This window comes from Anoplophora glabripennis, unplaced genomic scaffold (genome assembly GCF_000390285.2).
Source record: "Anoplophora glabripennis isolate ALB-LARVAE unplaced genomic scaffold, Agla_2.0 scaffold21, whole genome shotgun sequence".
In the NCBI taxonomy this organism is placed as follows: domain Eukaryota; kingdom Metazoa; phylum Arthropoda; class Insecta; order Coleoptera; family Cerambycidae; genus Anoplophora; species Anoplophora glabripennis.
Window position 1 is genome coordinate 1,519,848 of NW_019416454.1, and position 22,749 is coordinate 1,542,596.

Below are 22,749 nucleotides of genomic sequence, written 5' to 3' on the forward strand. Positions count from 1 at the left end.
AAAAATTTGAGCGTTTTCCGCTTAGCAAATAATTACCAATATCTCTGTTTGCTATACCTAAACCTGTTCCGTGTAAATATAAATAAGAACCGAACATATCTGTTATTCCTGAATATTTTACTGTAACAGTAACAATAAATGTATTATCCTCCCTTAAATCCTCACCCCTCACCCAATCGTCGCGCCCTGCACCCGCATGCCGTGCGGAAACCAATCCCCTGTGATTTACGGGACCGAGTCCGCCAAATACACCCAGACGTATTTATTACAGGCTACAGACGCGTTAGTGTTGTTCGAACACAGCCACTTCGAGCAGAGAAGGGAGCGCGTACTTTCTTAAGTCAGCTTAGCTTTGGAAACAGAAGAACGCGGTGATGGTGACGCTAGTGACGCAGAACGCAGAGGTTAAGATATAATGTGGAAACTTGACTTAAAACCAACACGATTTTCGGTAAAAGTGATTAATTTAAGCGTAACGTTCGAGTTTTTGTAAGATGTGAGGTGCTAGTGTCGGATTTTCTACCTGTTTTCGTTGTTTGTTGTTTGAAACTTGTCCGGATGGTGAACAGTGGTTGTTGTAAAAGGTGCTTGGTGAATTTTTACGATACCGGACGTGTTTTGTAGTGTACTTATAAATGTTTGGGTAGTTCGTTCTTGCGATGGATAACCTGACGAATAATCTTGGACTTGGATTTCCTGAGGTGAGTTTGTTCAAACTTTTAAGACGTGATTGTGAACGGATTTTTAGCGAAGTGGGTTTTAAAGGCTGTAAGGCAGGTGTGTTTGGTCGTGCTCTGTGGCAGTGTTGCATTGCATTGGGATTTGCTGTATAATAAAAGCATTACTTTATTCACCGAACCGGCTTAAGAGCTGTTTTTTTTTTAAATTGTCTTTTACATACCTAAGTAGGTACATAATTATAGTAAATAAGTAAACGCAGATATTTGAATGAGAGTGAAAAACAGGTAGTTACGCGATATACCAGGCAGTGTCTCTTATTTTTACTATCCTTAATCCTTATTAATCATGTGAATTAAATACCAGTAATTGTATATATTAATGTACTTTACAAATAAATACATATAAATATACCTCGAAGTGTACCTAGAAATATTAAATAGCAATTTGTGTTTGTAATTACAATTTTACTTTATTTTACTAGTATCCCGGTGGTCAAATAACTTAATTTTGCCTTCAAACTGTTTTGCCATCCGTCATAGTAATTCAAAAACATAAAAAAAAATTTCTTGTACCTACTCAAACTCGATTGAAAACAATGTTTTTAGCTTTTATTTTCTGAAACAGAGATAAATAAAATGCAAATAAATACTCACACTTTTTAAATATATAGGGTGTTTGACAACAAGTGACAAATACATAATTAGAGAACTGATTCTGGGGAGTATGAAATTGTGGAGGCTGCCATCAAGTAGACATTTTACAATTTTTTAATAGAGGGTTGTAGATTTTACAGTTTTGAAAAGAAAGTCTAATTTCCAAATAAATTTGTTTGGATGTTGATATTTTATAAATACGTCATGGGTACAACTTTTTTTATATAGTTATTAGCAGATTTTCTTTCGTCTTGACGTGGAGGAAGACATTGAGGTATTTTTTACCTTACATAATTAAAATGAAAAATAACATGCAAAGTATTAATTTTATTCAGTTTTCCATATAGACCAGGCGGTATCTGTTTTGGCTTGGGTGAATCGTATATCCACGGAGATTTTTGGCTTTTTGGCTTTCAAATATCACTAGAAATGAAAATTTTTCTATGCGCATAAAAAAAACGTGGGCTTACCTTTTGACGGCACAATATGTTAAAAAAATTGGAAAAATGTCATATTTTTCATCCTATTTAATTATGTATCTTTTTAAGAGTTGATTTTGGCGAAAATGGAAGAGGAAAAAAATGTTTGTAATTAAATTTTTTATAATACATGACTGGTTACAAATCGAATGAATCATGATTACTATGGTAAAAATCGAAAAAAATCACAAAAATGGGGTTAAAAAACAATACTTTTTAGGGAATTTTTTTGGTGTATTTAAATTGGGTGTAGGACCTTTATACTTGGCTCAAGAAAACTTCATGGTATGTAGAATCATCACACCAAATTTCATCAAAATCGATTCGATAGATTTTGCATAATAATTTTGCAATTCAGATTAAAAAAAAATTGCAAATTTTCAAAATTTTGCACAGCAAAAACCAAGGCCCTTAGACACTTGAAAATTTAATCACATATAGAAGGGCTCTCAGGCTTTCAAACTTTTTTTGAAAAATCCGAATCCGTCAATTAGGAGAGCTCTGGCGCTTGTTTAAACATTGGTCGAATTTTTGTACTTATAAACAATTAGAACTTTGTGAATATTCAATCAAATCAAATTTTTTAAAGTAGGTTTTAAAAGTTCTTAGAAAGACGCTTCTTTAAAAAAAACAGATCGATTGATCAATTAGTTACGTAGTTATAGCCGTCATTTACACTAAATGTACTGGGACATCCGGGCTAATTTTTCGAAAAATACCCTTGGTATTCCGAGTCCTTACCAGGTCGAAGATTACAATACTTTTCTTCATTGGCAACCTACTTTAAAACGTGTTTAAAGTTATTTATGCAAGCGAGAAATTCAATAAAATCGTACGGGTGGTGGTGGTGGGGGAAGCAGAGAGCGCGGCCGCTTCGGCCTGCTCGAAATTGAATCGTCTATAACTACGTAACTAATTGATCAATCGATCTGTTTTTTTTAAAGAAGCGTCTTTCCAAGAACTTTTAAAACCTGCTTTAAAACATTTGATTTGATTGAATATTCACAAAGTTCTAATTGTTTATACTTAAGTACAAAAATTCGACCAATGTTTAAACAAGCGCCAGAGCTCTCCTAATTGACGGATTCGAATTTTTCAAAAAAATTTTGAAAGCCTGACAGCCCTTCTATATGTGATTAAATTTTCAATTATCTAAGGGTCTTGGTTTTTGCTGAGCAAAATTTTGAAAATTTGCAATTTTTTTTTAATCTGGATTGCAAAATTATTATGCAAAATCTATCGAACCGATTTTGCTGAAATTTGGTGTGACGATTCTACATAACATGAAGTTTTCTCGAGCCAAGTATAAAGGTCCGACACCCAATTTAAATACATCAAAAAAATTTCTTAAAAAGTATTGTTTTTTAACCCCATTTTTGTGATTTTTTCGATTTTTACCATAATAATCATGATTCATTCGATTTGTAACCAGTCGTGTATTGTAAAAAATTGAATTACAAACATTTTTTTCCTCTTTCATTTTCGCCTAAAATCAAGCCCACGTTTTTTTTTATGCGCATAGAAAAATTTTCATTTCTAGTGATATTTGAAAGCCAAAAAGTCAAAAATCTCCGTGGATATTCGATTCACCCAAATATAGCTTTTTGAAACAGATACCGTCTGGACTAATATTACACTTTGACAGTTTCATACTAGGTTCACATTATTTTAATAATAAATACCGAATTTTCAATCTAAAGTCGCTGGATAAATCGAGGAATATTTGTAACTACGTATTTATCTATTAAAATATGTACCTACCTAAGTAGGTACTTACTATTTTTTTCACAGTCTATATTTCATTCAAATTACTAGTTATTTCGGAGATATTTTGAAAAATTCGAAAAAAAAATTTACACACTGTGTCTCAAACGAAGCGTTAGACATATAGGGACAAGAGGGACAGTTTTAGAGAAGCTTTGGTTGTACGCGACTAGGGGACAGCGCGATCAGATCTTGGAACACGTACCACAAAAAGAGGCGATTTGTTAATGAAACTGCAATAATAGGGCAACCAGTTTTAATTGATTTAATAAAATATGTTTAGATATTATTCAATGTACACTTAAAGCTGGCTAAATTCTCTTAAGACTACCATAAGCGAGACCGTAAGCAATATAATTGGTATTTTAGTAATAAATACATATTCCTATTTGACTTAATGACTATTATTGGAGATTGGATTAATGTGAAATACATTCGCGTCCTCAATTGCTGATTGCATAGCAAATGTGAGTTCATACTCGAGTGTTAAATGTCCTTATAAACCAAGGAATAGCTTTAATAACCTCCGACTTTGCTGCTAACGATGAAATACGCAACATTTATGTAAATTTCTGTTTGTCTCACACTTTAATGCCTTGCATTACATGCGCTTCACCTTCCTCGACTCCGATATCATATTAGCCTTGGAAAGGTTTGTTAAAAGCACTGGACAACGTGGGCAAATTTTTCTGTGAAAGATTAATTTTTCCGATTACTTATAACGTAATAATATCGATAATAAGAGATATTCGAAAATAGAGAAAGGTACTTTGTTGTAAATTTTCAACACTGCTTAGAACGAAACAATTTTGAAACTTTTCGTGATTGAGGAACGGTAAAAAATCATTTCGTGAATTGGCAACGGATTTTTGAACACGTAAGTGTAAATAATATCTAACAAATTCTGTAACTTAATAAATAAAGGTTTGTCGCAAAATTCCTCAAACACGTCAATTTTTATTTTCAATAGGGCATATTACAATGAGGTTTATTTATTTTTTTAATTGTGTGCAACAACCCCCAACTTTTTTGTTACTTTTAGTAGGTCGGAAAAAAATAACAAGGAAATGTTTAAGTATGTACTTACTGAAACTACTTTCATGCAAAAAGTGCCCTCCACCTCGTTGCTAACAATACCCTAATCCCTAATCGATAATAAAATGCATTCCGAACATTTTGTAACACTTCCGGCGTTATTGCCTAATTTCATCCCTGATTCTTTGTTAAAGCTCGACGATGTCGTTAGATTTAGTAGCATAAACCCTTGCTTTTTAGATATCCCTATAAAAATTCCAATGAGGTAAGATCGGGTGATCTAGCTGGCCACTCAATTGAGCCCAATTGGGCTCAATTCTTTCAATCCACCTATTCGGAAACACTTTGTTGATATAGGTCCGCACATTTTGAGCAAAATGTGGTGGTGCTCCGTCTTGTTGAAACCATATCCGTTGGACAAATAAATAGGGATAACACCGCTAAATAGCAGGAATCAGTTCATCTTGGAGCATAGTTAGGTATGTCCGGTTACATTTCTATTGAAAAATATAGGACCTACTATGCGATCTCCAATAATTAATTCCAGCCCCGACAATAGAAATCTAAATAAAAAATGTAGATAATTTGGAACGAATACATTGAAGATGAATTTTTCGAGACAAAACGTATGAATCTGGTTCGGGCTGAGGCAGTACAGTATTGGGGGTCATGAAGGCTTGCAAAAAATGTAATAAAATTAACAGGGTCGTATTTAAAAAAATGAAGTTGATGATGGTCCTGAAGAGACGAAACGTTATATATAAAAATTCATTATGCAATTCGATAGACGGCAAAAAGTTGCCATGAGAAAGTGTTCTTCTTTTTTCAATATCCCCTCAAACAAGGCTGAAATGAAACAAAAACGGATTTCCAAAATTTCGGTTTTTTTCAAATATTTCGAAAACTAATCATGTTAGCCTTGATTTTTAGGGGCATATTGGTGGTCCCCTGTTTACGCAACTTTGCCCCCATTTAAGCTACTTCGTATCTCTTACCGTTTCCGAGATACCTGTAGTGAGAAGCGAATTTGTAACAGCCTGTATAGACCTAAAAAAAAATAAGTCCGTGGCAAGGTCTGTGGCTACTACGTACACCGAATCGTACACTTATATAGAATCAAGGCAGGTATGTTTGTAAACATTTTTTATGTAAAAACCGAGGTAAAAAGTAATTACAAGGTATGACTGGCGATTTTAGTTTGTGAGAAAACATTTTTGTACGGCAAAAGTTTTAAAATGGCAAAAAATTGGTACAGCTTTGGATGTTGTTTAAGATTCGATCAGCTCGTGTTGCGTGGAACTAATGGAACCTTGGCTTGCTTAATTTTTTTATGTTGCGTAGCCCCTGGATATATCGACTTTAAAAAAGGATACGAAGGTACCTGTGAAAATTTGTGTCTGAATTAAACACGACATATTTTATTTATAAAACAGCTTTATATTTAAATTTCAAAATGCAGACCGACCTGATGACTGCATTGAATGATTGACGTATAAAACGAAATCCTTTGTTTGATTTCAGCTCGGATTTTAGTTAATTATTTAGTGTTACAGCCATTGCACTAGGAAGCTCAGAAATGATTAATGTATATCAAAATTTTGAATTCACTACCAACGAATTAAGCGCTACTGTCAACAAATTCAAACTTTCGAGAAACAACAAACGATATATACTCTACCTACAATTGATATACAGATATACAGTGTGGAACAGCCAAATGGAATAAATTCAGTATCTCAATTATTGTTCACATTTATAAAAAATCCCGAGACACGTCGATTGTGGATTCTGAAATGACATCTTCCAACGTAAAAATTTCATCCCTAAATTAAATCGTCTTCGAATGGTAGTTGCAACCCCTAAATTTTTAAATGGGACGTAGGAGCTTGTGAGACCTTATTTGAAAGGTATTTTAAGGAGGTTCGATACCGAAAAAAAAAAATGGTAAGAAGCAGTGATGTAAAATGACCGTCATTTAAGCTCGTGACGGTCATAGTCGTCATGACCAGGTCATGACGGTCATTACACGTCATAAATAGTTTCAGTTAGGAAAAATACTTAAATGTAAATGGTTTTTATCTCCTCGCTATGCAAAATAAAAGTAATTTTTCTAAAATATAAATTACTGAATTGCCTTAATAAATTCAACAACAAAAACTATATTAATATCAAAAAAGTTTTTAACTACAAAACAAACAATACAAAAAACAATTGTTCTTTGGCTATAGATTACAAGTTATAAAGTAATAAAACAAAATATTATTACCATTGGTTTAGTTTTAAAGACACCACGTCACCAGGTGGACATAAACCTACTTCTTACCGCATTGATAATGAATATTTAATACATATTAATTTAATATTAACCTTAATAAAATCATTTAAATATTTAAGAAACAAAAACTGTCATGACGCGATTTTCTATGTGACGCGACGGTAATGACAGGTCACGACATCGGTCATGCTCTGGTCACATGACCCACTTACATCACTGGTAAGAAGTTTTCAAAGCAATTGAAATCTGTTAATAAATATGCAAATTGCCTCGTGTAAAAATATCAGATCGATTGCCAATGGAGTTTTTTTGAAAAATGGTATTAAAAATTATGCTCTTATACACAGGCTCTTATGGGGGTTGGGGAAAAAACTTTAATCAAACATGAATATTGCTCTTAAAAATGGTTAGGATCGAGAAAATAACATTGTAATTAAAGAATTAAATATTACTAAACATTTTAAAACAATAAAAATATGCACTTACAATGTAATTATTGAGATAATGGAATGAATATATAACGTTTTGACAAATTTGATCCAACATCTGATCCAATGAAAGGAAATACGGCAACACTGCCCGCTGTATTTAACGCTTCGACTGACGCGCTATATTTGAATAGCTCGATTATAGACTATAAAATTATTCCAGTCGAAAACATATGTAGTAATAATGAATATTAAATAAATTTTTTGTGATCTAATGCAATATACTAGCAATTTGAAACAGATATTGAAAGCATCTCTTTACAAAATTGACAGTATAGATGTTCTGTCATAATCTTCGATTTGACAAGGCGACGTCTCACTATCATACACTGCACTTGATAGTTATCATATGGATTCTCGGTTTGCACATTTTACTTTTTTCTCATCAATTCACATTCTGTTTTACACTCATTTTATATTACTTTTCAGTCATTACTTTTCCTTTGTACCTTGGTTGTTCATTCATGTTTACGGAATACGCGCAAATTTGACAGTAGGTCTATTCCAACAAGAGTTAGGGATTGGTTCCAAACCATCAGAAATGTGCATCCAACTAATTCTTGCGATATATTCACTGAAGACACATTTAGAATTTAGCTGGCCAAACATTTCGAACGGTTGGGAACCAATCCCTGACTCTTGTTGGAACAGACCTAGTAATGACAGTTGACCCAACTTTTACCACTTCAGCATGGCAGTGGCAATGTTGCCAGATTTCATCCATAATTTTACAAGCTCTTAATGAATAAATAGACACTTTTATTCAAATAAAAAGTTAATTGCCGTGCATAAAACACGAAAAATATATGCAAGCTAATATGTGTTGTATAGGTTTCATTCGTATATACTTTATTTAGTTGCCAACTGCGTGCACTAAACAAACTTCATTAAAATATGGAACAAAATGAAATAAAACTTACCATTTCTAGAGAAAATGTTGAAATTGATCCCCATTAGCGCGAATACAGGAGTGACACCGACGCACCCAATTTTGACGAATCTGCAAAAACGCATTCGATGATCACAATCCGGGGGTAAAATCTGTTGAACTGGTTGCAGATGATAGTAGTGCAACAGCTGGCTCCTTAAGATGCGATGTACGGTACGAAATGAGGTTCCTACTTGCTATGCGAGCAGTCGAGTACTAATTGTGGGGTCTTCGTCAAGATTTTCCAACACCGCATCTTCAACATTAAGGTTCACTTGCTGACAACGTCCTTCTCCTCGAGATATAACACTTCCCGTATCTCGCAGCCGCTGAACGCACTTGTAGGATTGTATTTGCACATGGGGGTGACGTTGTGGTCATCGTTTCCGGTACAACTTTGTTGCCGCGAGCGCATTTTCTCCGGCTGCACCATACTCTAACACCATATCGACACGTTCGGAAATAGTAAATGCATTGTTTTTTCGGTTCATTATAAAACGAGTTTGTGCACAAACTAAAAAATTAAGAAAAGTAAGAAATAAGAATCTCGTTTTTAATGTAATCGGCGCGCTATTCTTATTTTTTACTTAAAAAAATTACACTGTCACTATCGTGGAATTACAAAATAAAAACTTTTGTCTGGAATCTTTCACTTTTTAACACTGATGGCTCGATGGACGATGCTTAATATTTAATAATTAAGTGAATTAAGTTTATGGGTCGTAACTGCCATTCGAAGGGGGTTGAATTTAGGGATGAAATTTTTACATTGCAGAATGTCATTTCAGAATCCAAAATCGACGTGTCTCGGGATTTTTTATAAATATGCACAATAATTATTGAGATATTGAATTTATTCCATTTGGCTGTTCCACACTGTATACAGGATGTATCTAAATAACACCGAAAAAATTCAAGGGGCGATTCTCCGATGAAAATTAATAGGGGTCTTTGGTATAAAATTTTTTGAGAAAACCCTTCCCTGAAAAGTTACGCCCCTCCTAAAATTACAAAAAAAAATTGTTTTTCTTTTTTATCTTCCACGTACATCAAGCTAAAGAAACCAAACTTGGTGAACATTATCTGTCAATAAAACTACACTTTTTGAATTTTTTTCAACCCTGAACTATTTTTGTAAGGGGTTGAAATAATCAACCCCTATGACATTTTTTCTTATAATTTTTTTTTCGATAAAATTTTTTCCTTTTAAAAAATATGTCTAAAAAACCCCATTCATTTACTAACTTTTTGATCTCTTCAAGTTTCTTCGAAAAGTTAAGGATTTATGACAAAAAAAAATAAATGTATTGTAATGTATTTTTAAAAAGATGAGCTGTTTAACGCGAGTGTATTTTGCCGAAAGATCTAGTGGCCTGTTCTTTACAATGGAATCCGTAGAAACAAATGTCAATGTCATTTATTGTTACTGTTTCTTACTATTTCACAAGTTTCATGATTTTGTGTAGAAAATATTAGTTAATAAACCGAAAATATGGTTAACTATTCGAATTTAGAAATGGCAGATATGCATTTTACATATGGGTATGCTAACGGTAATGCATTGGAAGCGCAAAGACTTTATGCTGAACAGTACCCAGAGCGTAGATTACCCCACCATACTACGTTCACAAATATTCACCAACGCTTGCGGGAACTTGGAAAATTTGAAAAGAGAAGTCATGACTGTGGCCGTAGCCGAGAAGTTAGAACTGAAGCTGTCGATGAAGCCGTACTTAATTTAATTGAGGAATCCCCAGAAACTAGTACCAGGAAAATAGCTCGTGTCCTAAATGTAAGCCATTCGGTAGTTTTTAGAATTTTAAAAGAACAACAGTTATATCCCTATCATCTCCAACGGGTGCAGTCGTTACTGATTCGAGATTTTTTACCACGTGTGGTTTTTTGTCAATGGCTTATTAATATGATCGGCCAAGCGCCGCAGTTCTTAAGAAATATTTTATTTACTGACGAGGCGAATTTCTCAAGAGACTGTATTAGAAATTTTCGTAACAATCATATTTGGGCTGAGGAAAATCCTCATGACTTTTTTGAAGGAAATCATCAGTATCAATTTTCATTAAATGTGTGGCTCGGAATTATCGACGATCATTTAATTGGTCCCTATTTTCTTCCACGACGATTAGATGGTGACTCATATTGTCATCTTCTCGAAGAATTACCTATTATTCTTGAAGAAGTTCCCATTCAAATTAGGCAACGTTTATGGTTTATGCACGACGGTGCACCAGCCCACTTTAGTATACGTGCAAGACGTCACTTGGATGAGGTGTATGCCAATCGATGGATAGGTCGAGGAGGATATGTAAATTGGCCAGCCCGCTCCCCTGACCTTAATCCTTTGGATTTTTGCATATGGGGATATCTGAAATCTTTGATCTACTCAAGGCCAGTTGAAGATATCAATGATTTGCGAAACCGCATTGTAGCAGGGTGTGAAACGATAAAAAATTCACCAGGAATATTTGAACGCATACGCAATTCTATGAGAACAAGAGTAGATGCTTGTATTGAAGCTGAAGGCAATCATTTTCAACATTTTTTGTAGATTGTATTGTCAATATCCGACAGATTTTTATTTTTTGTTACTGTTATAACATTATTCATCATTTGTTCACTTTTAGTCTAAGTTCCAAACTTCTTAGCCTAGTAGAATCATAGGTCAACTATTTGGTTGAGTGTTTTTTAATAAAATGTTATTTAATATGACAATAAATGACATTGACATTTGTTTCTACGGATTCCATTGTAAAGAACAGGCCACTAGATCTTTCGGCAAAATACACTCGCGTTAAACAGCTCATCTTTTTAAAAATACATTACAATACATTTATTTTTTTTTGTCATAAATCCTTAACTTTTCGAAGAAACTTGAAGAGATCAAAAAGTTAGTAAATGAATGGGGTTTTTTAGACATATTTTTTAAAAGGAAAAAATTTTATCGAAAAAAAAATTATAAGAAAAAATGTCATAGGGGTTGATTATTTCAACCCCTTACAAAAATAGTTCAGGGTTGAAAAAAATTCAAAAAGTGTAGTTTTATTGACAGATAATGTTCACCAAGTTTGGTTTCTTTAGCTTGATGTACGTGGAAGATAAAAAAGAAAAACAATTTTTTTTTGTAATTTTAGGAGGGGCGTAACTTTTCAGGGGAGGGTTTTTTCAAAAAATTTTATACCAAAGACCCCTATTAATTTTCATCGGAGAATCGCCCCTTGAATTTTTTCGGTGTTATTTAGATACACCCTGTATAACACACTCGAAAATATTACCGGTAATACTTTAACACGATTTCCCAAGTTACTCTGATTTTATGCAGGTCTCTAACCTTGATTCCTGATAAATGCAGGCATTTATTATGCGAATGCGGATTGCAAACCAATCGCGTGCAAATAAATAATAATATTTACATTATTGTTCATTCGATTGCACGGCATTTTACCTACGCTAACTTTTCTCTCTGTTCTCCATCGAGCCAATATTAAATATTTGCTTCTTGTGTTTGTGACGGAAATCGATGTCGTAGATAGTATTGTTTTTCCGAGTGTTTGTCTCTCCGTTCTCCGATAAGCGAGACCATTGTCCGGATTCTACCAGGTTCCTAACAGAAATGCGTAATCTTAAAAAAAAAAAACAAAATACTTAAAAGAGGGTATCATGTTTTTTTTCGCTTCCTTAACCTCCGCTAGGAATCTTTGACTTGCTCTTATTGTTATCGGGCTAGGCTTTGTGGGGGCGGATCCGCCATTAGAACCCCTAGTCCCGTCCTGATGTTCATTTCGGTTGTTATAGTTGGTTCTAAAGCCGTAGTGGTCTATGTAACTGGTCATATCCAATACTTCCAAACGTTTCGCCATTCTTCACTGTCGCATCTTCTGTGATGACCTGCTATTCAGCTGCGACGAAGCTTTTGCAGAGTTTTGGAAAGGATTACGTCTCGGTTGAGTATTACTTATACTCCACTGCCAAAATAATTGGCAGTGGAGTATAAGTAATATTTTAGAAGCAAAATGGGGGAACAATAAATTATTTATAGGTTTCATTAAAGAGTCGTTTTAAAGTTACTTAGGCATACATATTTACAAGAAAATAAACTTCGATTGATACTGTATGTGTCCACGCAATATCCAGTGGTATTTTGAGAATCTACACTTAGAATACCTATGTCTAGGAATTTTTTTCTTATAATTTGCTGTCGCTAAAAGTTTCCTGTAGAATTATACAAAATAAATCCTCGAAAAATTCAGCAAAGGAGTTTTTTCGAGAGGTGTTTCGCCGAGGCAATTTGGTGTATAGTTTTTCCGAAGTCAGTTGAACATATAAAAAAACGCATGGCAATAAAATTTAATGAGTTTCATGGGCGCCCTAAAAAAGTTTTCTGATAAAGGTAAAAAATTAATTTGTATATAATGTGCAGAAAATTTCTATTATACGTTAATTTGGCCAACAACATATTTTAATTATTTATGTCCTCAAACAATTTTATTATATTGTTGGTAAATTTCGTTTTGTTCCGTTTCAAAAGGTCTCCAAAATGCCATGTAATAATATTATTTCTCCCTTTCGCAATTGTAATATCAATGATTAATAGAAGGTGCCTATAATAAATTAAAATTTCCTGATAATAAATTAAAATTACCGGAATCACATTAAATTCCGCATTGTTGCACTGCACTGCTGGGCAATTTGTCGACCACTTGTCAACGGCTGAGATTTATTGCCCAGTGGCCCAATGCAGCTGTATTTGTATTTTGTTTGCCCGCGTTCACATTCCTCAACTGGGCGTATATTTTTTTTAATAATGGCAAGTTATGGTTGTCTAAAAGAATTATTCTATCTCCGTATCAAGGAAAAATAAAAGAATTAAGTACATATTTACAATGTATAGATATACAGAGTTATTCATGTACTTGATTTAGAAACTACGTATTTTTTGTTTCTAAAAAAGCAAATTAATTCTCTAAATGAAAAATTATTATTCGTCCATAGTTTTAAAGCTGGCAATCTTTCTCACCGATTTCTGATTTCCCTTCTTTTTTCATTCACCGTCACTGATACAAGTACTTTTGTCCTGTATTCCATGTTTATTTACCTAAAAATGATTATTTTTATGCCTAAATAAGTTTAGAAAATAAATGTACTTACCCGTTTGAATATTTTTTCTGGTACTTAATATGTGTTATGAATTCGGACGAGTTGCTGTTTAAATACCTCATAATTCTACCTTCTATGTATTTTACCGTTGCCGAGTTTTTAGTTTCTCATTTTTTCACTATTTATTATATAACAATGATAAGTAATAGAATTAGGACAGAAAAATGGTGGTAAGTATCATCGAGAGTATCATGCTAAAGACATAAGGCATTTCGAAGTATTTCTTGGCATTTACAGGCAATTTCTGGTATTTCTGGCATTTCGGGGACATTTCGGAGGCATTATATTTTGGTGCATTTCGGGGATGCATTTTAGTATACAAAATCTGGACGGCGAAACACCCCTCGAGTTTTTTTATTAACAACTAGCTATATTTTACGATTTTGCCACCTGTGAAAAAATTTCATTCATTATTAATTTTTTTCGCTGGTGGCAAAATAAAGAAAACAGCAAATTATTAAAATAATAAAAGTTTTCATTAACGTCTCAACTTCTAAAATTTTGATGCTGCAGGTAAGAGCACCTTGTCATTTGTTCTCTAAGTGTATAGGATCCACATGGCCCCCTCTGATACATAAATTTTCCTAACGATATTTTGCAACTAGGTGTAGCAACAGAAAGGAAATAATTTAGGTAGAGAAAATAAACGTCTCACTAGACAAATATGTCAGTGTGCCCGAATCGTTTCTAAAATATACAGCAGACGTTGCTGTTTCAGAAATTCCGGAGTTCTGTCTATTGTTAACGCAATAATCACGTAAAACAGTGGTGTGATTTCCAAACCTCACTGTTATTGTTTGTTTAATAGATGTATATGTTATGTAGGTGCGATTATATAAGGGATTTCCGTGTACTGGGTAAATTTGATAACATTAACCGTACGATGTATTTATTTTTTTGATCTGAAAACAAATCGGGACCATATGAAAAACTAGGGGCGATGATAACCCAAAAAAATTGCGTTAAAATAATTTGTTTTGGTATTAAGTAGCAATGAAAAATAAATTTCATTTTTCTCCCCAAAATTGGTTTTCTAGTTTTCGAATGTATTAAGATAAGTTGAAAAATGTTTAAAACTGAAATAAACGGGATTAATAATTACTTCTAAATTTTGTAGTTTCATAAAATTGTCACATTTGAATAATTTATCTGTCAAAATTGTCAAATATGTAGGTCCTGTATGTTTTCCAATATTTTTCCCCTTCATTTTTGAAAGCAGTAAAAAAATAAAGTGTGTTTTGTTTTTAATATCAGGTTTGATGGTTCTGTTTCTAATAGTAATTGAGATATCTTTTTCTAACACGTCAAAGTAACGTAACGTCAAAGTTACTTCCAGTGAGGTCACTTAGATAATTTTTTGTCATTTTTTTAAAAACGTCCATCAAAGTCACTTTTTAGCAAGAAGTAGGCAAAAGGTCACTTTTAAAGTATTTTTTTCTTCAAGTTACAGGATTTGTATAAAATCCATGAAGCTTAGAAAGACGTCTATTTAAATGTGGAATATTCCAAAATCATTTACTGCCATTAAATTTCATTGTAGGATCTACTGGTGAAAATTTTTTTTAGTAGAAGTAGGCAAAAAAATTGCTGTACAAAAAAACTACACGAGATTCTCTTCAAAATTATGCGTTTTCAAATGTTTTTGGACTAATATTGACTGAGTTATAACCGGTCAAACTTTAATATTTTTTAGATTTTTCGTCGTTTTTGACGTAATAATAATTCTTATTATTTTTATAACGAATTGGTTCGTTACTTAATAAAAAATTAAAAATCAAAAAAGTAAAAAAATCTTATTTTTTGCTTTTGTTTAAATTGTTTATTAACGATTTTTTGCATAAAATGTTTCATTAATTTTTTAAAATAAGCCACGTCGATGGGAAATTCTATTCTCTACAAAAATTTTCCTATGAACTATACCGTTTTGCTTCGTTTTGGTGCTATAAAAACTGCAAAAGTACATTTTCACCCCTATCTTCAATTTCAACCCTCTAATTTAATAGTACCTCTCGGTTTTTTCATTTTTAATAACCCTTCGAACAAGTCATGGGATGAAAATCCTTGAACGTCTCATTTCCTTCTTTTTTTTTTGCAAAAAATGAGAATTAAAACGTATAGGGGCAAACGCGACGAAAATCGAAAAATTGGCTAATTGTATGTTTGACGGGCCATATATCAGTCAATTTTCATCCAAAAATACTTTACAACCTCTTATTTTGAAGGAAATTGTATCTACTTTTTTTACTATGGGGCAAAGCCTATATCTATCTACTCAAAAAAAAACTAGAGGCAGAAAAGTAAAAAAAAATAAAAATTCGAATTTTTTGCATTTTTTTTTCAAATTGTTTAGTAACGATTTTTTGCATAAAATTTTCCTTTTAAATTTTTTAAATAAGCCATATCGATGGGAAATTCAATTCTCTAAATAATTTTTGCTATGAACTATAGCGAAATTTTGCTTCGTTTTCGAGCAACAATTAAAAAACTGAAAGGGAATTAATAGCACTACGTTTTTTCATCTAAAATTGCCATTTGAAGAATTCATGTAATAAAATATCTTGAACGTCATAGTTCTTTTTAAAATCCTATATAACTTTTGCCAACTGAACATGACATTGTGTAGACTGATTTATATAAATTTGCTCAAGATTTTAACATTAAAATTTATAATTAAAATTTGAATCACGAATACAACTCGTATGATTCATCTTCGAAATAAAATATACTATTTGAATATTAAATGGAATTAAAATAATTATCAATTTTGCAAAACAGATCAGTGTTGAATAATCGTTGTAGGAAGCAGCAGGTGAGTGTGATGCAATACACGTCCATAATATCAGTATAAACACCAACGTATTGAACTTATTGTTTATTATTGAATAACGTAAGTGGGCAGGCTAAAATATGGACATTTTTTATATTCAAAACAAGTTCATTTGCAACGCGGCGATTTAAAGTATGTATTTTATTGTTTAGCGCTCGATGACGCATGCTCTCTGTTGTTAAATACCTGGGGCCAGTGGCGGCGCCTTGTTCCCGAGGATTGACCAGTTTTATAAAAAAAAATACTTCAGATAATTGATGGCTAGATGTATGTTTTTTTGCAAAATGTAGAAAAAAGTTCTATGTAATTCTGTTAATTTAAACGGAATTGTTAAGAAATAATTTACGATTACCGACATGCCTGGATATTTTAGAATTTATGCATTGGTATGGAAAAATATTACAGTTAACAGATGTTAACTATATTGTGTATAAGTTCAAGCACTATAATTATTGAATGGAGATTATCGTTAAGTAATGACGGTAATAAAATATTCTTTCGATAAAATATAAAAGAGAATGTATGTCGATAATTTATTGGGAAGCCGAGAAAATTATCTGTAATGAAGACTGTCAACGTAAAAAACAAAGATATTTTGAATTACAATTTCATAAGTTTGAGATATACTTAGTTGTTTTAAGTAATGTTGATTACGTAGCCCGACTTTTCATTAAAAATAAAATGATTTTCTCAAAAATAATTCTTAAAAAAGAAAAAAGAATCTCAACAGGCTGTGGATGGCCAATTATGTCATCGTAGTTCAGCATATACATCTAGAAGGCCCTATATGCACTGATTGTGGGTTTCACTTCCCATGGGGCCATTTTCATATCTGGGTGATCTGGAAATTAAATGTTTTGCCATTTCAGTAGGAAACAATTACGTATAAAGTGATTATTTTGATTTTTTTTAATGTAACCGGTAAAAAAACTGTAGGAACCTATCTGCCGCTAATATTTTCATATTTATTGAAAATATTCGCATTAATTAAAATATTAAAAAATTAAGTATATCCATTATTTTTTGTGCTTTTTAATATTGTAATGCTAGTAGTGATGTGGCTTAAGACGTATTTTTCTAAACAAAATGGTGTCCAAATTCTCGGGACCTGACGCCTATGGATTTAAAGATTTTTATTTCTGGACCTCTGTAGGTTTTGCACTGAAGCAAATTAAATTAGGCAGGCATATGACGAAATTATTGGGCGGGGAAATTATATAAGTAAATACAAATTGTATAAAAATTGTGCAGAAATGTAATAACTAAAAACAGTTATGAAAAACTAAAAATAAAGAAGTACGTATTATCAACTTTGATAGTTCATTCAAATTTGGTAGAGAGCGCTTTCTGGGAGTGCTGTATTAGAATAATAATATAATGTTAACATTTAGATCAGAAAAGTAATTTTTTTTTTTAATATGAAAACAGTTACTATGATTTGGTAATAAATTATTAAAATATTTTATTTCCAGATAATTTAGCGGTGGCTCCATTAAAAGTGAAGCGCATCAGTGTTCAATTTATACAGGGTGATTCACAACTTATCCAAAAAAATATGGGATTAGATGCGGCATGAGAAATGGAGTCAATATCGTAACAAAAAATTTTATTGTTTCCGTGAAAAAAATTACTGAGGTTATAGTACTTTCAAGCATTACATCGATGAACAACTGTAGTCTCTAGCGTCATTCGCAATACCGTGGAGAGCCACGTGGCCTCAGCGACTTCGAATACTGAAATCCTATTTTACAATCGTTGCGATAGTGTTTACAATAGTTTTTTAGTAGTTAGTGTCAAAAATGGCTTGCGTGTATAGCAACTCGGAGTTGATGGATATCGTTTTTGTTTATGGTGAAGCAAGAAAACATTTGTATTATGGTGAAGCATTTGTGTTATGGTGAAACAATACAGTGTTAGTTCGTAGAAACTGAGAAAAACGGTCCCAAATGTGTTTACATGTCGGTGGAAAAATTTTTTAACAGTTGTAATATCAGGTATGTCAAATTATTTTATTAAGTAAAACCACAAATTAATTTGATAAATTAATAATAACAATAGTGGCAAAGCAGTTGAATTTGCAAATATAAAATAGGTGTAATAAAATTCTATTTATTTCTTCCCTTGCGAAATTCTTTCAAGTTTTTGTCCGTTTTTTTTATTACACTTCGCCTTGTGTAAGGTTTTACAGTGGACCAGTTTCCAGTGCCGTGCAAAATGTATTTTTAAATCATTTTCGAACTGGCCTTTTTGATTTTTTATTTACAAAATTGTATTTGTAAGAGTACATCCAAATTTTTTTTGGATAAGTTCTGAATCACCCTGTATAAGAATCATTCGAATCGTACACCTCAACAAAATTTTATAGGAGTGCCCTGATTCTTAGTGAGCCACACTGTATATAATAAAACGGAAAACGATCCTGTTTCTCAAAAAAATTCGTTTCAATATTCACTCCATTAATAATTTTATTTTTTCTTCTACCAAGTATGTACTCTTTGTCGGTATTGTTTATCCTCTACACTATCTCAGTATTTCTAAGTTAATCCAATGAGGTCATAAGGTTTCCATGTCGATAAAATACAAGACGAATCATTTATCATTCGCGATTAATTCGAAAAGCCGTACTGCATCTGTGTCACTGAATAACGAACGCATAATCGTATGTAACTGAACCGTCGATAGGATTAGAATTACCAATTGCGTAACGTTCGACGAATTGGATCAGATACGTGCGGAACACCCATTAAATGCCCCTATAGTCGATAACGAAGCCACCGTGTATCGCAATTCTGACCTTGTACGGGTCATTTGTCGGTTGGGTTTTAATTGTTTCCTTATTGCTTTGTCTCGTTCCTTGTTCCGACTATCTCAATTAATAGAGATCGGTGATGTCGCTACTGTAGGAGCTTTGCCGATTTTAGCTTATGTGGCTTGTAAGAAAGTATTTACTTTTTTAGTGCAAAATCATATTGATGTCGTTTTTTTTTTTGGTATTTTGCCACGTTGCGTTGGTGTTAAGAGAGTGAAAACTTCTATTCAGTTTTCATTGATAACTGATACAATTTCGTAGATACTAAGAGAGATGCGTTAACAAAATTTGGATGTGACATTGCTGTTAGAATATACAGGTGTCCAATATGTGGTCAATCTCTGGGATTTATACAGGGGACGTTAAAATAACATGACAAGTTCCTATAAAAATTTTCCCTAAAGGCCCCCCTACAGAAATACAGGCCCCTAATAGAATTTTTTTAATAACTTTTAAATACTTTGTGTAATTTAATTATTTTTAGGAAAAACCAAATGTAAACAAAAGTGGCATTTTTTAGATAGGCACAGAATGAATACAAATTTCATTGGTTTATTTCTCTTTACGGATATAATAAAAATTATATTAAACAAAAATAGTTTTTTTCTCGAAAACTTCATTTTATCAATATCAACCGTGCCTTTTTTTAGTTTAAGGTTCAAGTTGTCTAAAACTATTATTTTTGTGCCTTTATCGTAAAAGACGTAACAAAAATCGACACTATTGTGCTACAGCTAGTCCGTCCCTGGCAAACCAAATAAACCAAATTGTTTTCATGGGTCAATTTTTGAGGAATCTTATCTGTTTTCTATCGTATCAAACAATAATTAAATTGCACCAAGTACTTTAAAAGTTATTAAAAAAAAAATCGATTTTCGGGGGCGTTCTTTAGGAGCCTGTATCTCCGTAGAGGGACCTTATAGGGAAAATTTTTAAAGGGACTTGTCATGTTATTTTAATGTCCCCTGTATAAAACAAGAATTCTATTACCGGTGCGCAGTGATTAAAATTGAAAATTTCGCGTCAAAATTTACTCGACAGCATGGACAGAGAGAGGCCAAGCCACTTGAAAATATTCCTTAAACATTGCAAACAAAATTTAAATTTATTGCAATTATCTGGATTAGGGTGGCCCAAACAAAACGAATTTTTATTTTCGTGTCTCTTGTGAAAATATGTTAGTTTATCATGTTTTAAGAGCCCCTCAAAAAATCAGCTCAAAAAAAATTTTTTAGTTATTTTAGGTTGAAAAAATATCGATTCTGAAAATTTCAAGTCGATATTTTAATTTCTAAAGGTCACTCATAATAATTATTTTAACTTTCAAAGTAGCGTACCTAAAATATTTTCGAGCGGCCACTAAAAATAAATATCAACGAACTAATAATTTTTTTTATTGAATTTGATGAACAAAAGAATAGAAATAAAACACAAGATACTTAAAAAATTCCTCGAGGCAAAATTTACTACCGCACTGTATCAAATATTTACAATTTTTTAATTTTTTAAAGTTTAAGTGTCTCGTGATTTATTTCTATTCTTTTGTTCATCAAATTCAATGAAAAAAATTATTAGTTCGTTGATATTTATTTTTAGGTCGCTCGAAAACAATTTAGGTACACCACTTTGAAAGTTCAAATAATTATGAGTGACATTTAGAAATTAAAATATCGATTTGAAATTTTCAGAATCGAGATTTTGTTCAACCTAAAAAATGATAATACAACGAGAAAAAAAATTTAAAAAAATATAAATTTTTGACGGTTTTGGAAATTTTTAAAAATCTTGAGCGACCTCTTTTTGAGGGGGCTCTTAAAACATGATAAACTAACATATTTTCACAAGAGACACGAAAAATATTCGTTTTTTAGGGCCACTCTAATCTGGATAGTATAATCGTATATGTATACCGGGTGGGACATTTATCTTGAGACAATAATATCTCCGTTGGACTCGATTATTTCGAAAAAAATGTGAAACAAAAATTGTATGGCACTGAAAGGGCCATTAAAAGGTCCATATTACGACTTCCGGTCTAAACCCATTTTTTACCACGGATTTCGATTGAAAAACAAAAAGAAACTTTTTTCTTATTATTTTTTCGATTTAACCCATAATAAAAACAAAAAAAGTACCTTGTTGGGATTACTTTTTTAAAAAAATGTTTCATACAAAACTTGTAGGGTGAAAAGGGGGCTATCTTGGCATGACCTTGAAAATGACCTTGACCTTGACTTCAAGGTCGTTTGAATATCAAATACTTCAGCAAATCATAAAAATTTTCAGAAATGTGAAGTAATTTTTCATTTCACCGAAAACAAGCACCCCGAAGGGAATAAAAAACTACTACGTCTACGTCGTTATTTCCTATTAGTGCTGAAAGTAGTTAATAATTATACAGTTTTTCCATCTTAAAATGACCTTGATATCTAATCTTGATTTTGAGGTTAAGTCCGTATTTTATTGGAAAATTTCCCGCTCTTGTAATTTCCGAGGTCAAAAAAGAGGGCCTATTTAAAATTTTTGAATTTGATTTTCAAACGTCCTTGAAGTCAAGATCAAGGTAATTTTCAAGGTCTTGTAAAGATAACCCCCATTTCACCCTACAACTTTTGTATGAAACATTTTTTTTAAGTGATACCAACCATGGCCATTTTATGGCCAAAATATGGGTTAAAAAGAAAGAATAATAAGAATAAAACGTTTTTTTTGTTTTTCAATAGAAATCCGTGGTAAAAAAATGGGTGTAATATGGACCTTTCAATGACCCCCTCGGTTCCTTACAATTTTTGTCTGAAACTTTTTTCGAAATAATCGAGTCCAACCGAGATATTATTTTGTCTCAAGATAAATGTCCCACCAGGTATAGTAATTACTTTATGTAAAACTATTGAACAGCAAATTTAAATTTAATCCTACGAATTTAGTGCGAGAGTCTTCCTACCCAACGTCCAAAAGCAAACAGTGGCCTAAAGCCTCAATTATCTAAACAAATAAATAATATACTGTGCAAAACCGTACTTATCTTATCAACTTCCACGTCACCTGCTACATGGGTGTTGTATAACAATGAAAAAGTAATATTAACGGTCGATAGAAGGAAGCACAAAAAACAAGCACTTAGGTAGGAAATTCTGGAAGGAAGCCTAAATAGTTAGTTGAAGATAGGCAGTTGAAGTGAGAACAGCGCGGAGTGAAAAGCAAGACGATCAGTGTAGTGTGAAAAATATAGAAGTGGAAAATTAAGTGTTTAACCGGTATTTGTTAGCAGGTAATATTCTTTAAGTACTTTGTTGTTAATTGTTCTATGTAATTTTGTGATTGTGATGGTTATAGATGTTTCATGATAATAATTCTTTGTATGTTTAGCTTCCATTGCTTTATGCTCTAGGGCATATATTTTTCTAAGGTAAAATTATTATAGTTATTATTAACGATTGCTCATTATTTATTTCATGTTAAAATATATATATGTATATATATGTTGTGTGGGCGCCCAGACATTACAATAATAACTCCTTTGTTTCACATCTAACTTGTTTTTGTCATGATTACGTTATACGTAAAATATAGATGTTTCATAATAGTAATTCTGTATATGTTTAGCCTTCATTGTCTTACGCTCAGGGGCGTATATT

The 22,749-nt window shown here is 32.4% G+C and overlaps 1 protein-coding gene across 4 annotated transcripts in view; it reads left to right on the plus strand.

Moving 5' to 3' along the window:
* The first annotated feature begins 314 nt into the window (after positions 1 to 314).
* The window catches only part of LOC108906087 (tight junction protein ZO-1), a 159,678-nt gene continuing 137,243 nt past the window's right edge, over positions 315 to 22,749 (plus strand). For 2 of the 4 annotated variants that reach the window (XM_018709266.1, XM_018709272.2), the window contains exon 1: positions 315 to 701. In XM_018709266.1, the coding sequence (XP_018564782.1) occupies positions 660 to 701 (42 nt within the window). In that variant the 5' untranslated portion in view covers positions 315 to 659. The remainder of the gene's footprint in view (positions 702 to 22,749) is intronic. The other 2 variants (XM_018709240.1, XM_018709257.1) reach the window with 1 other exon arrangement.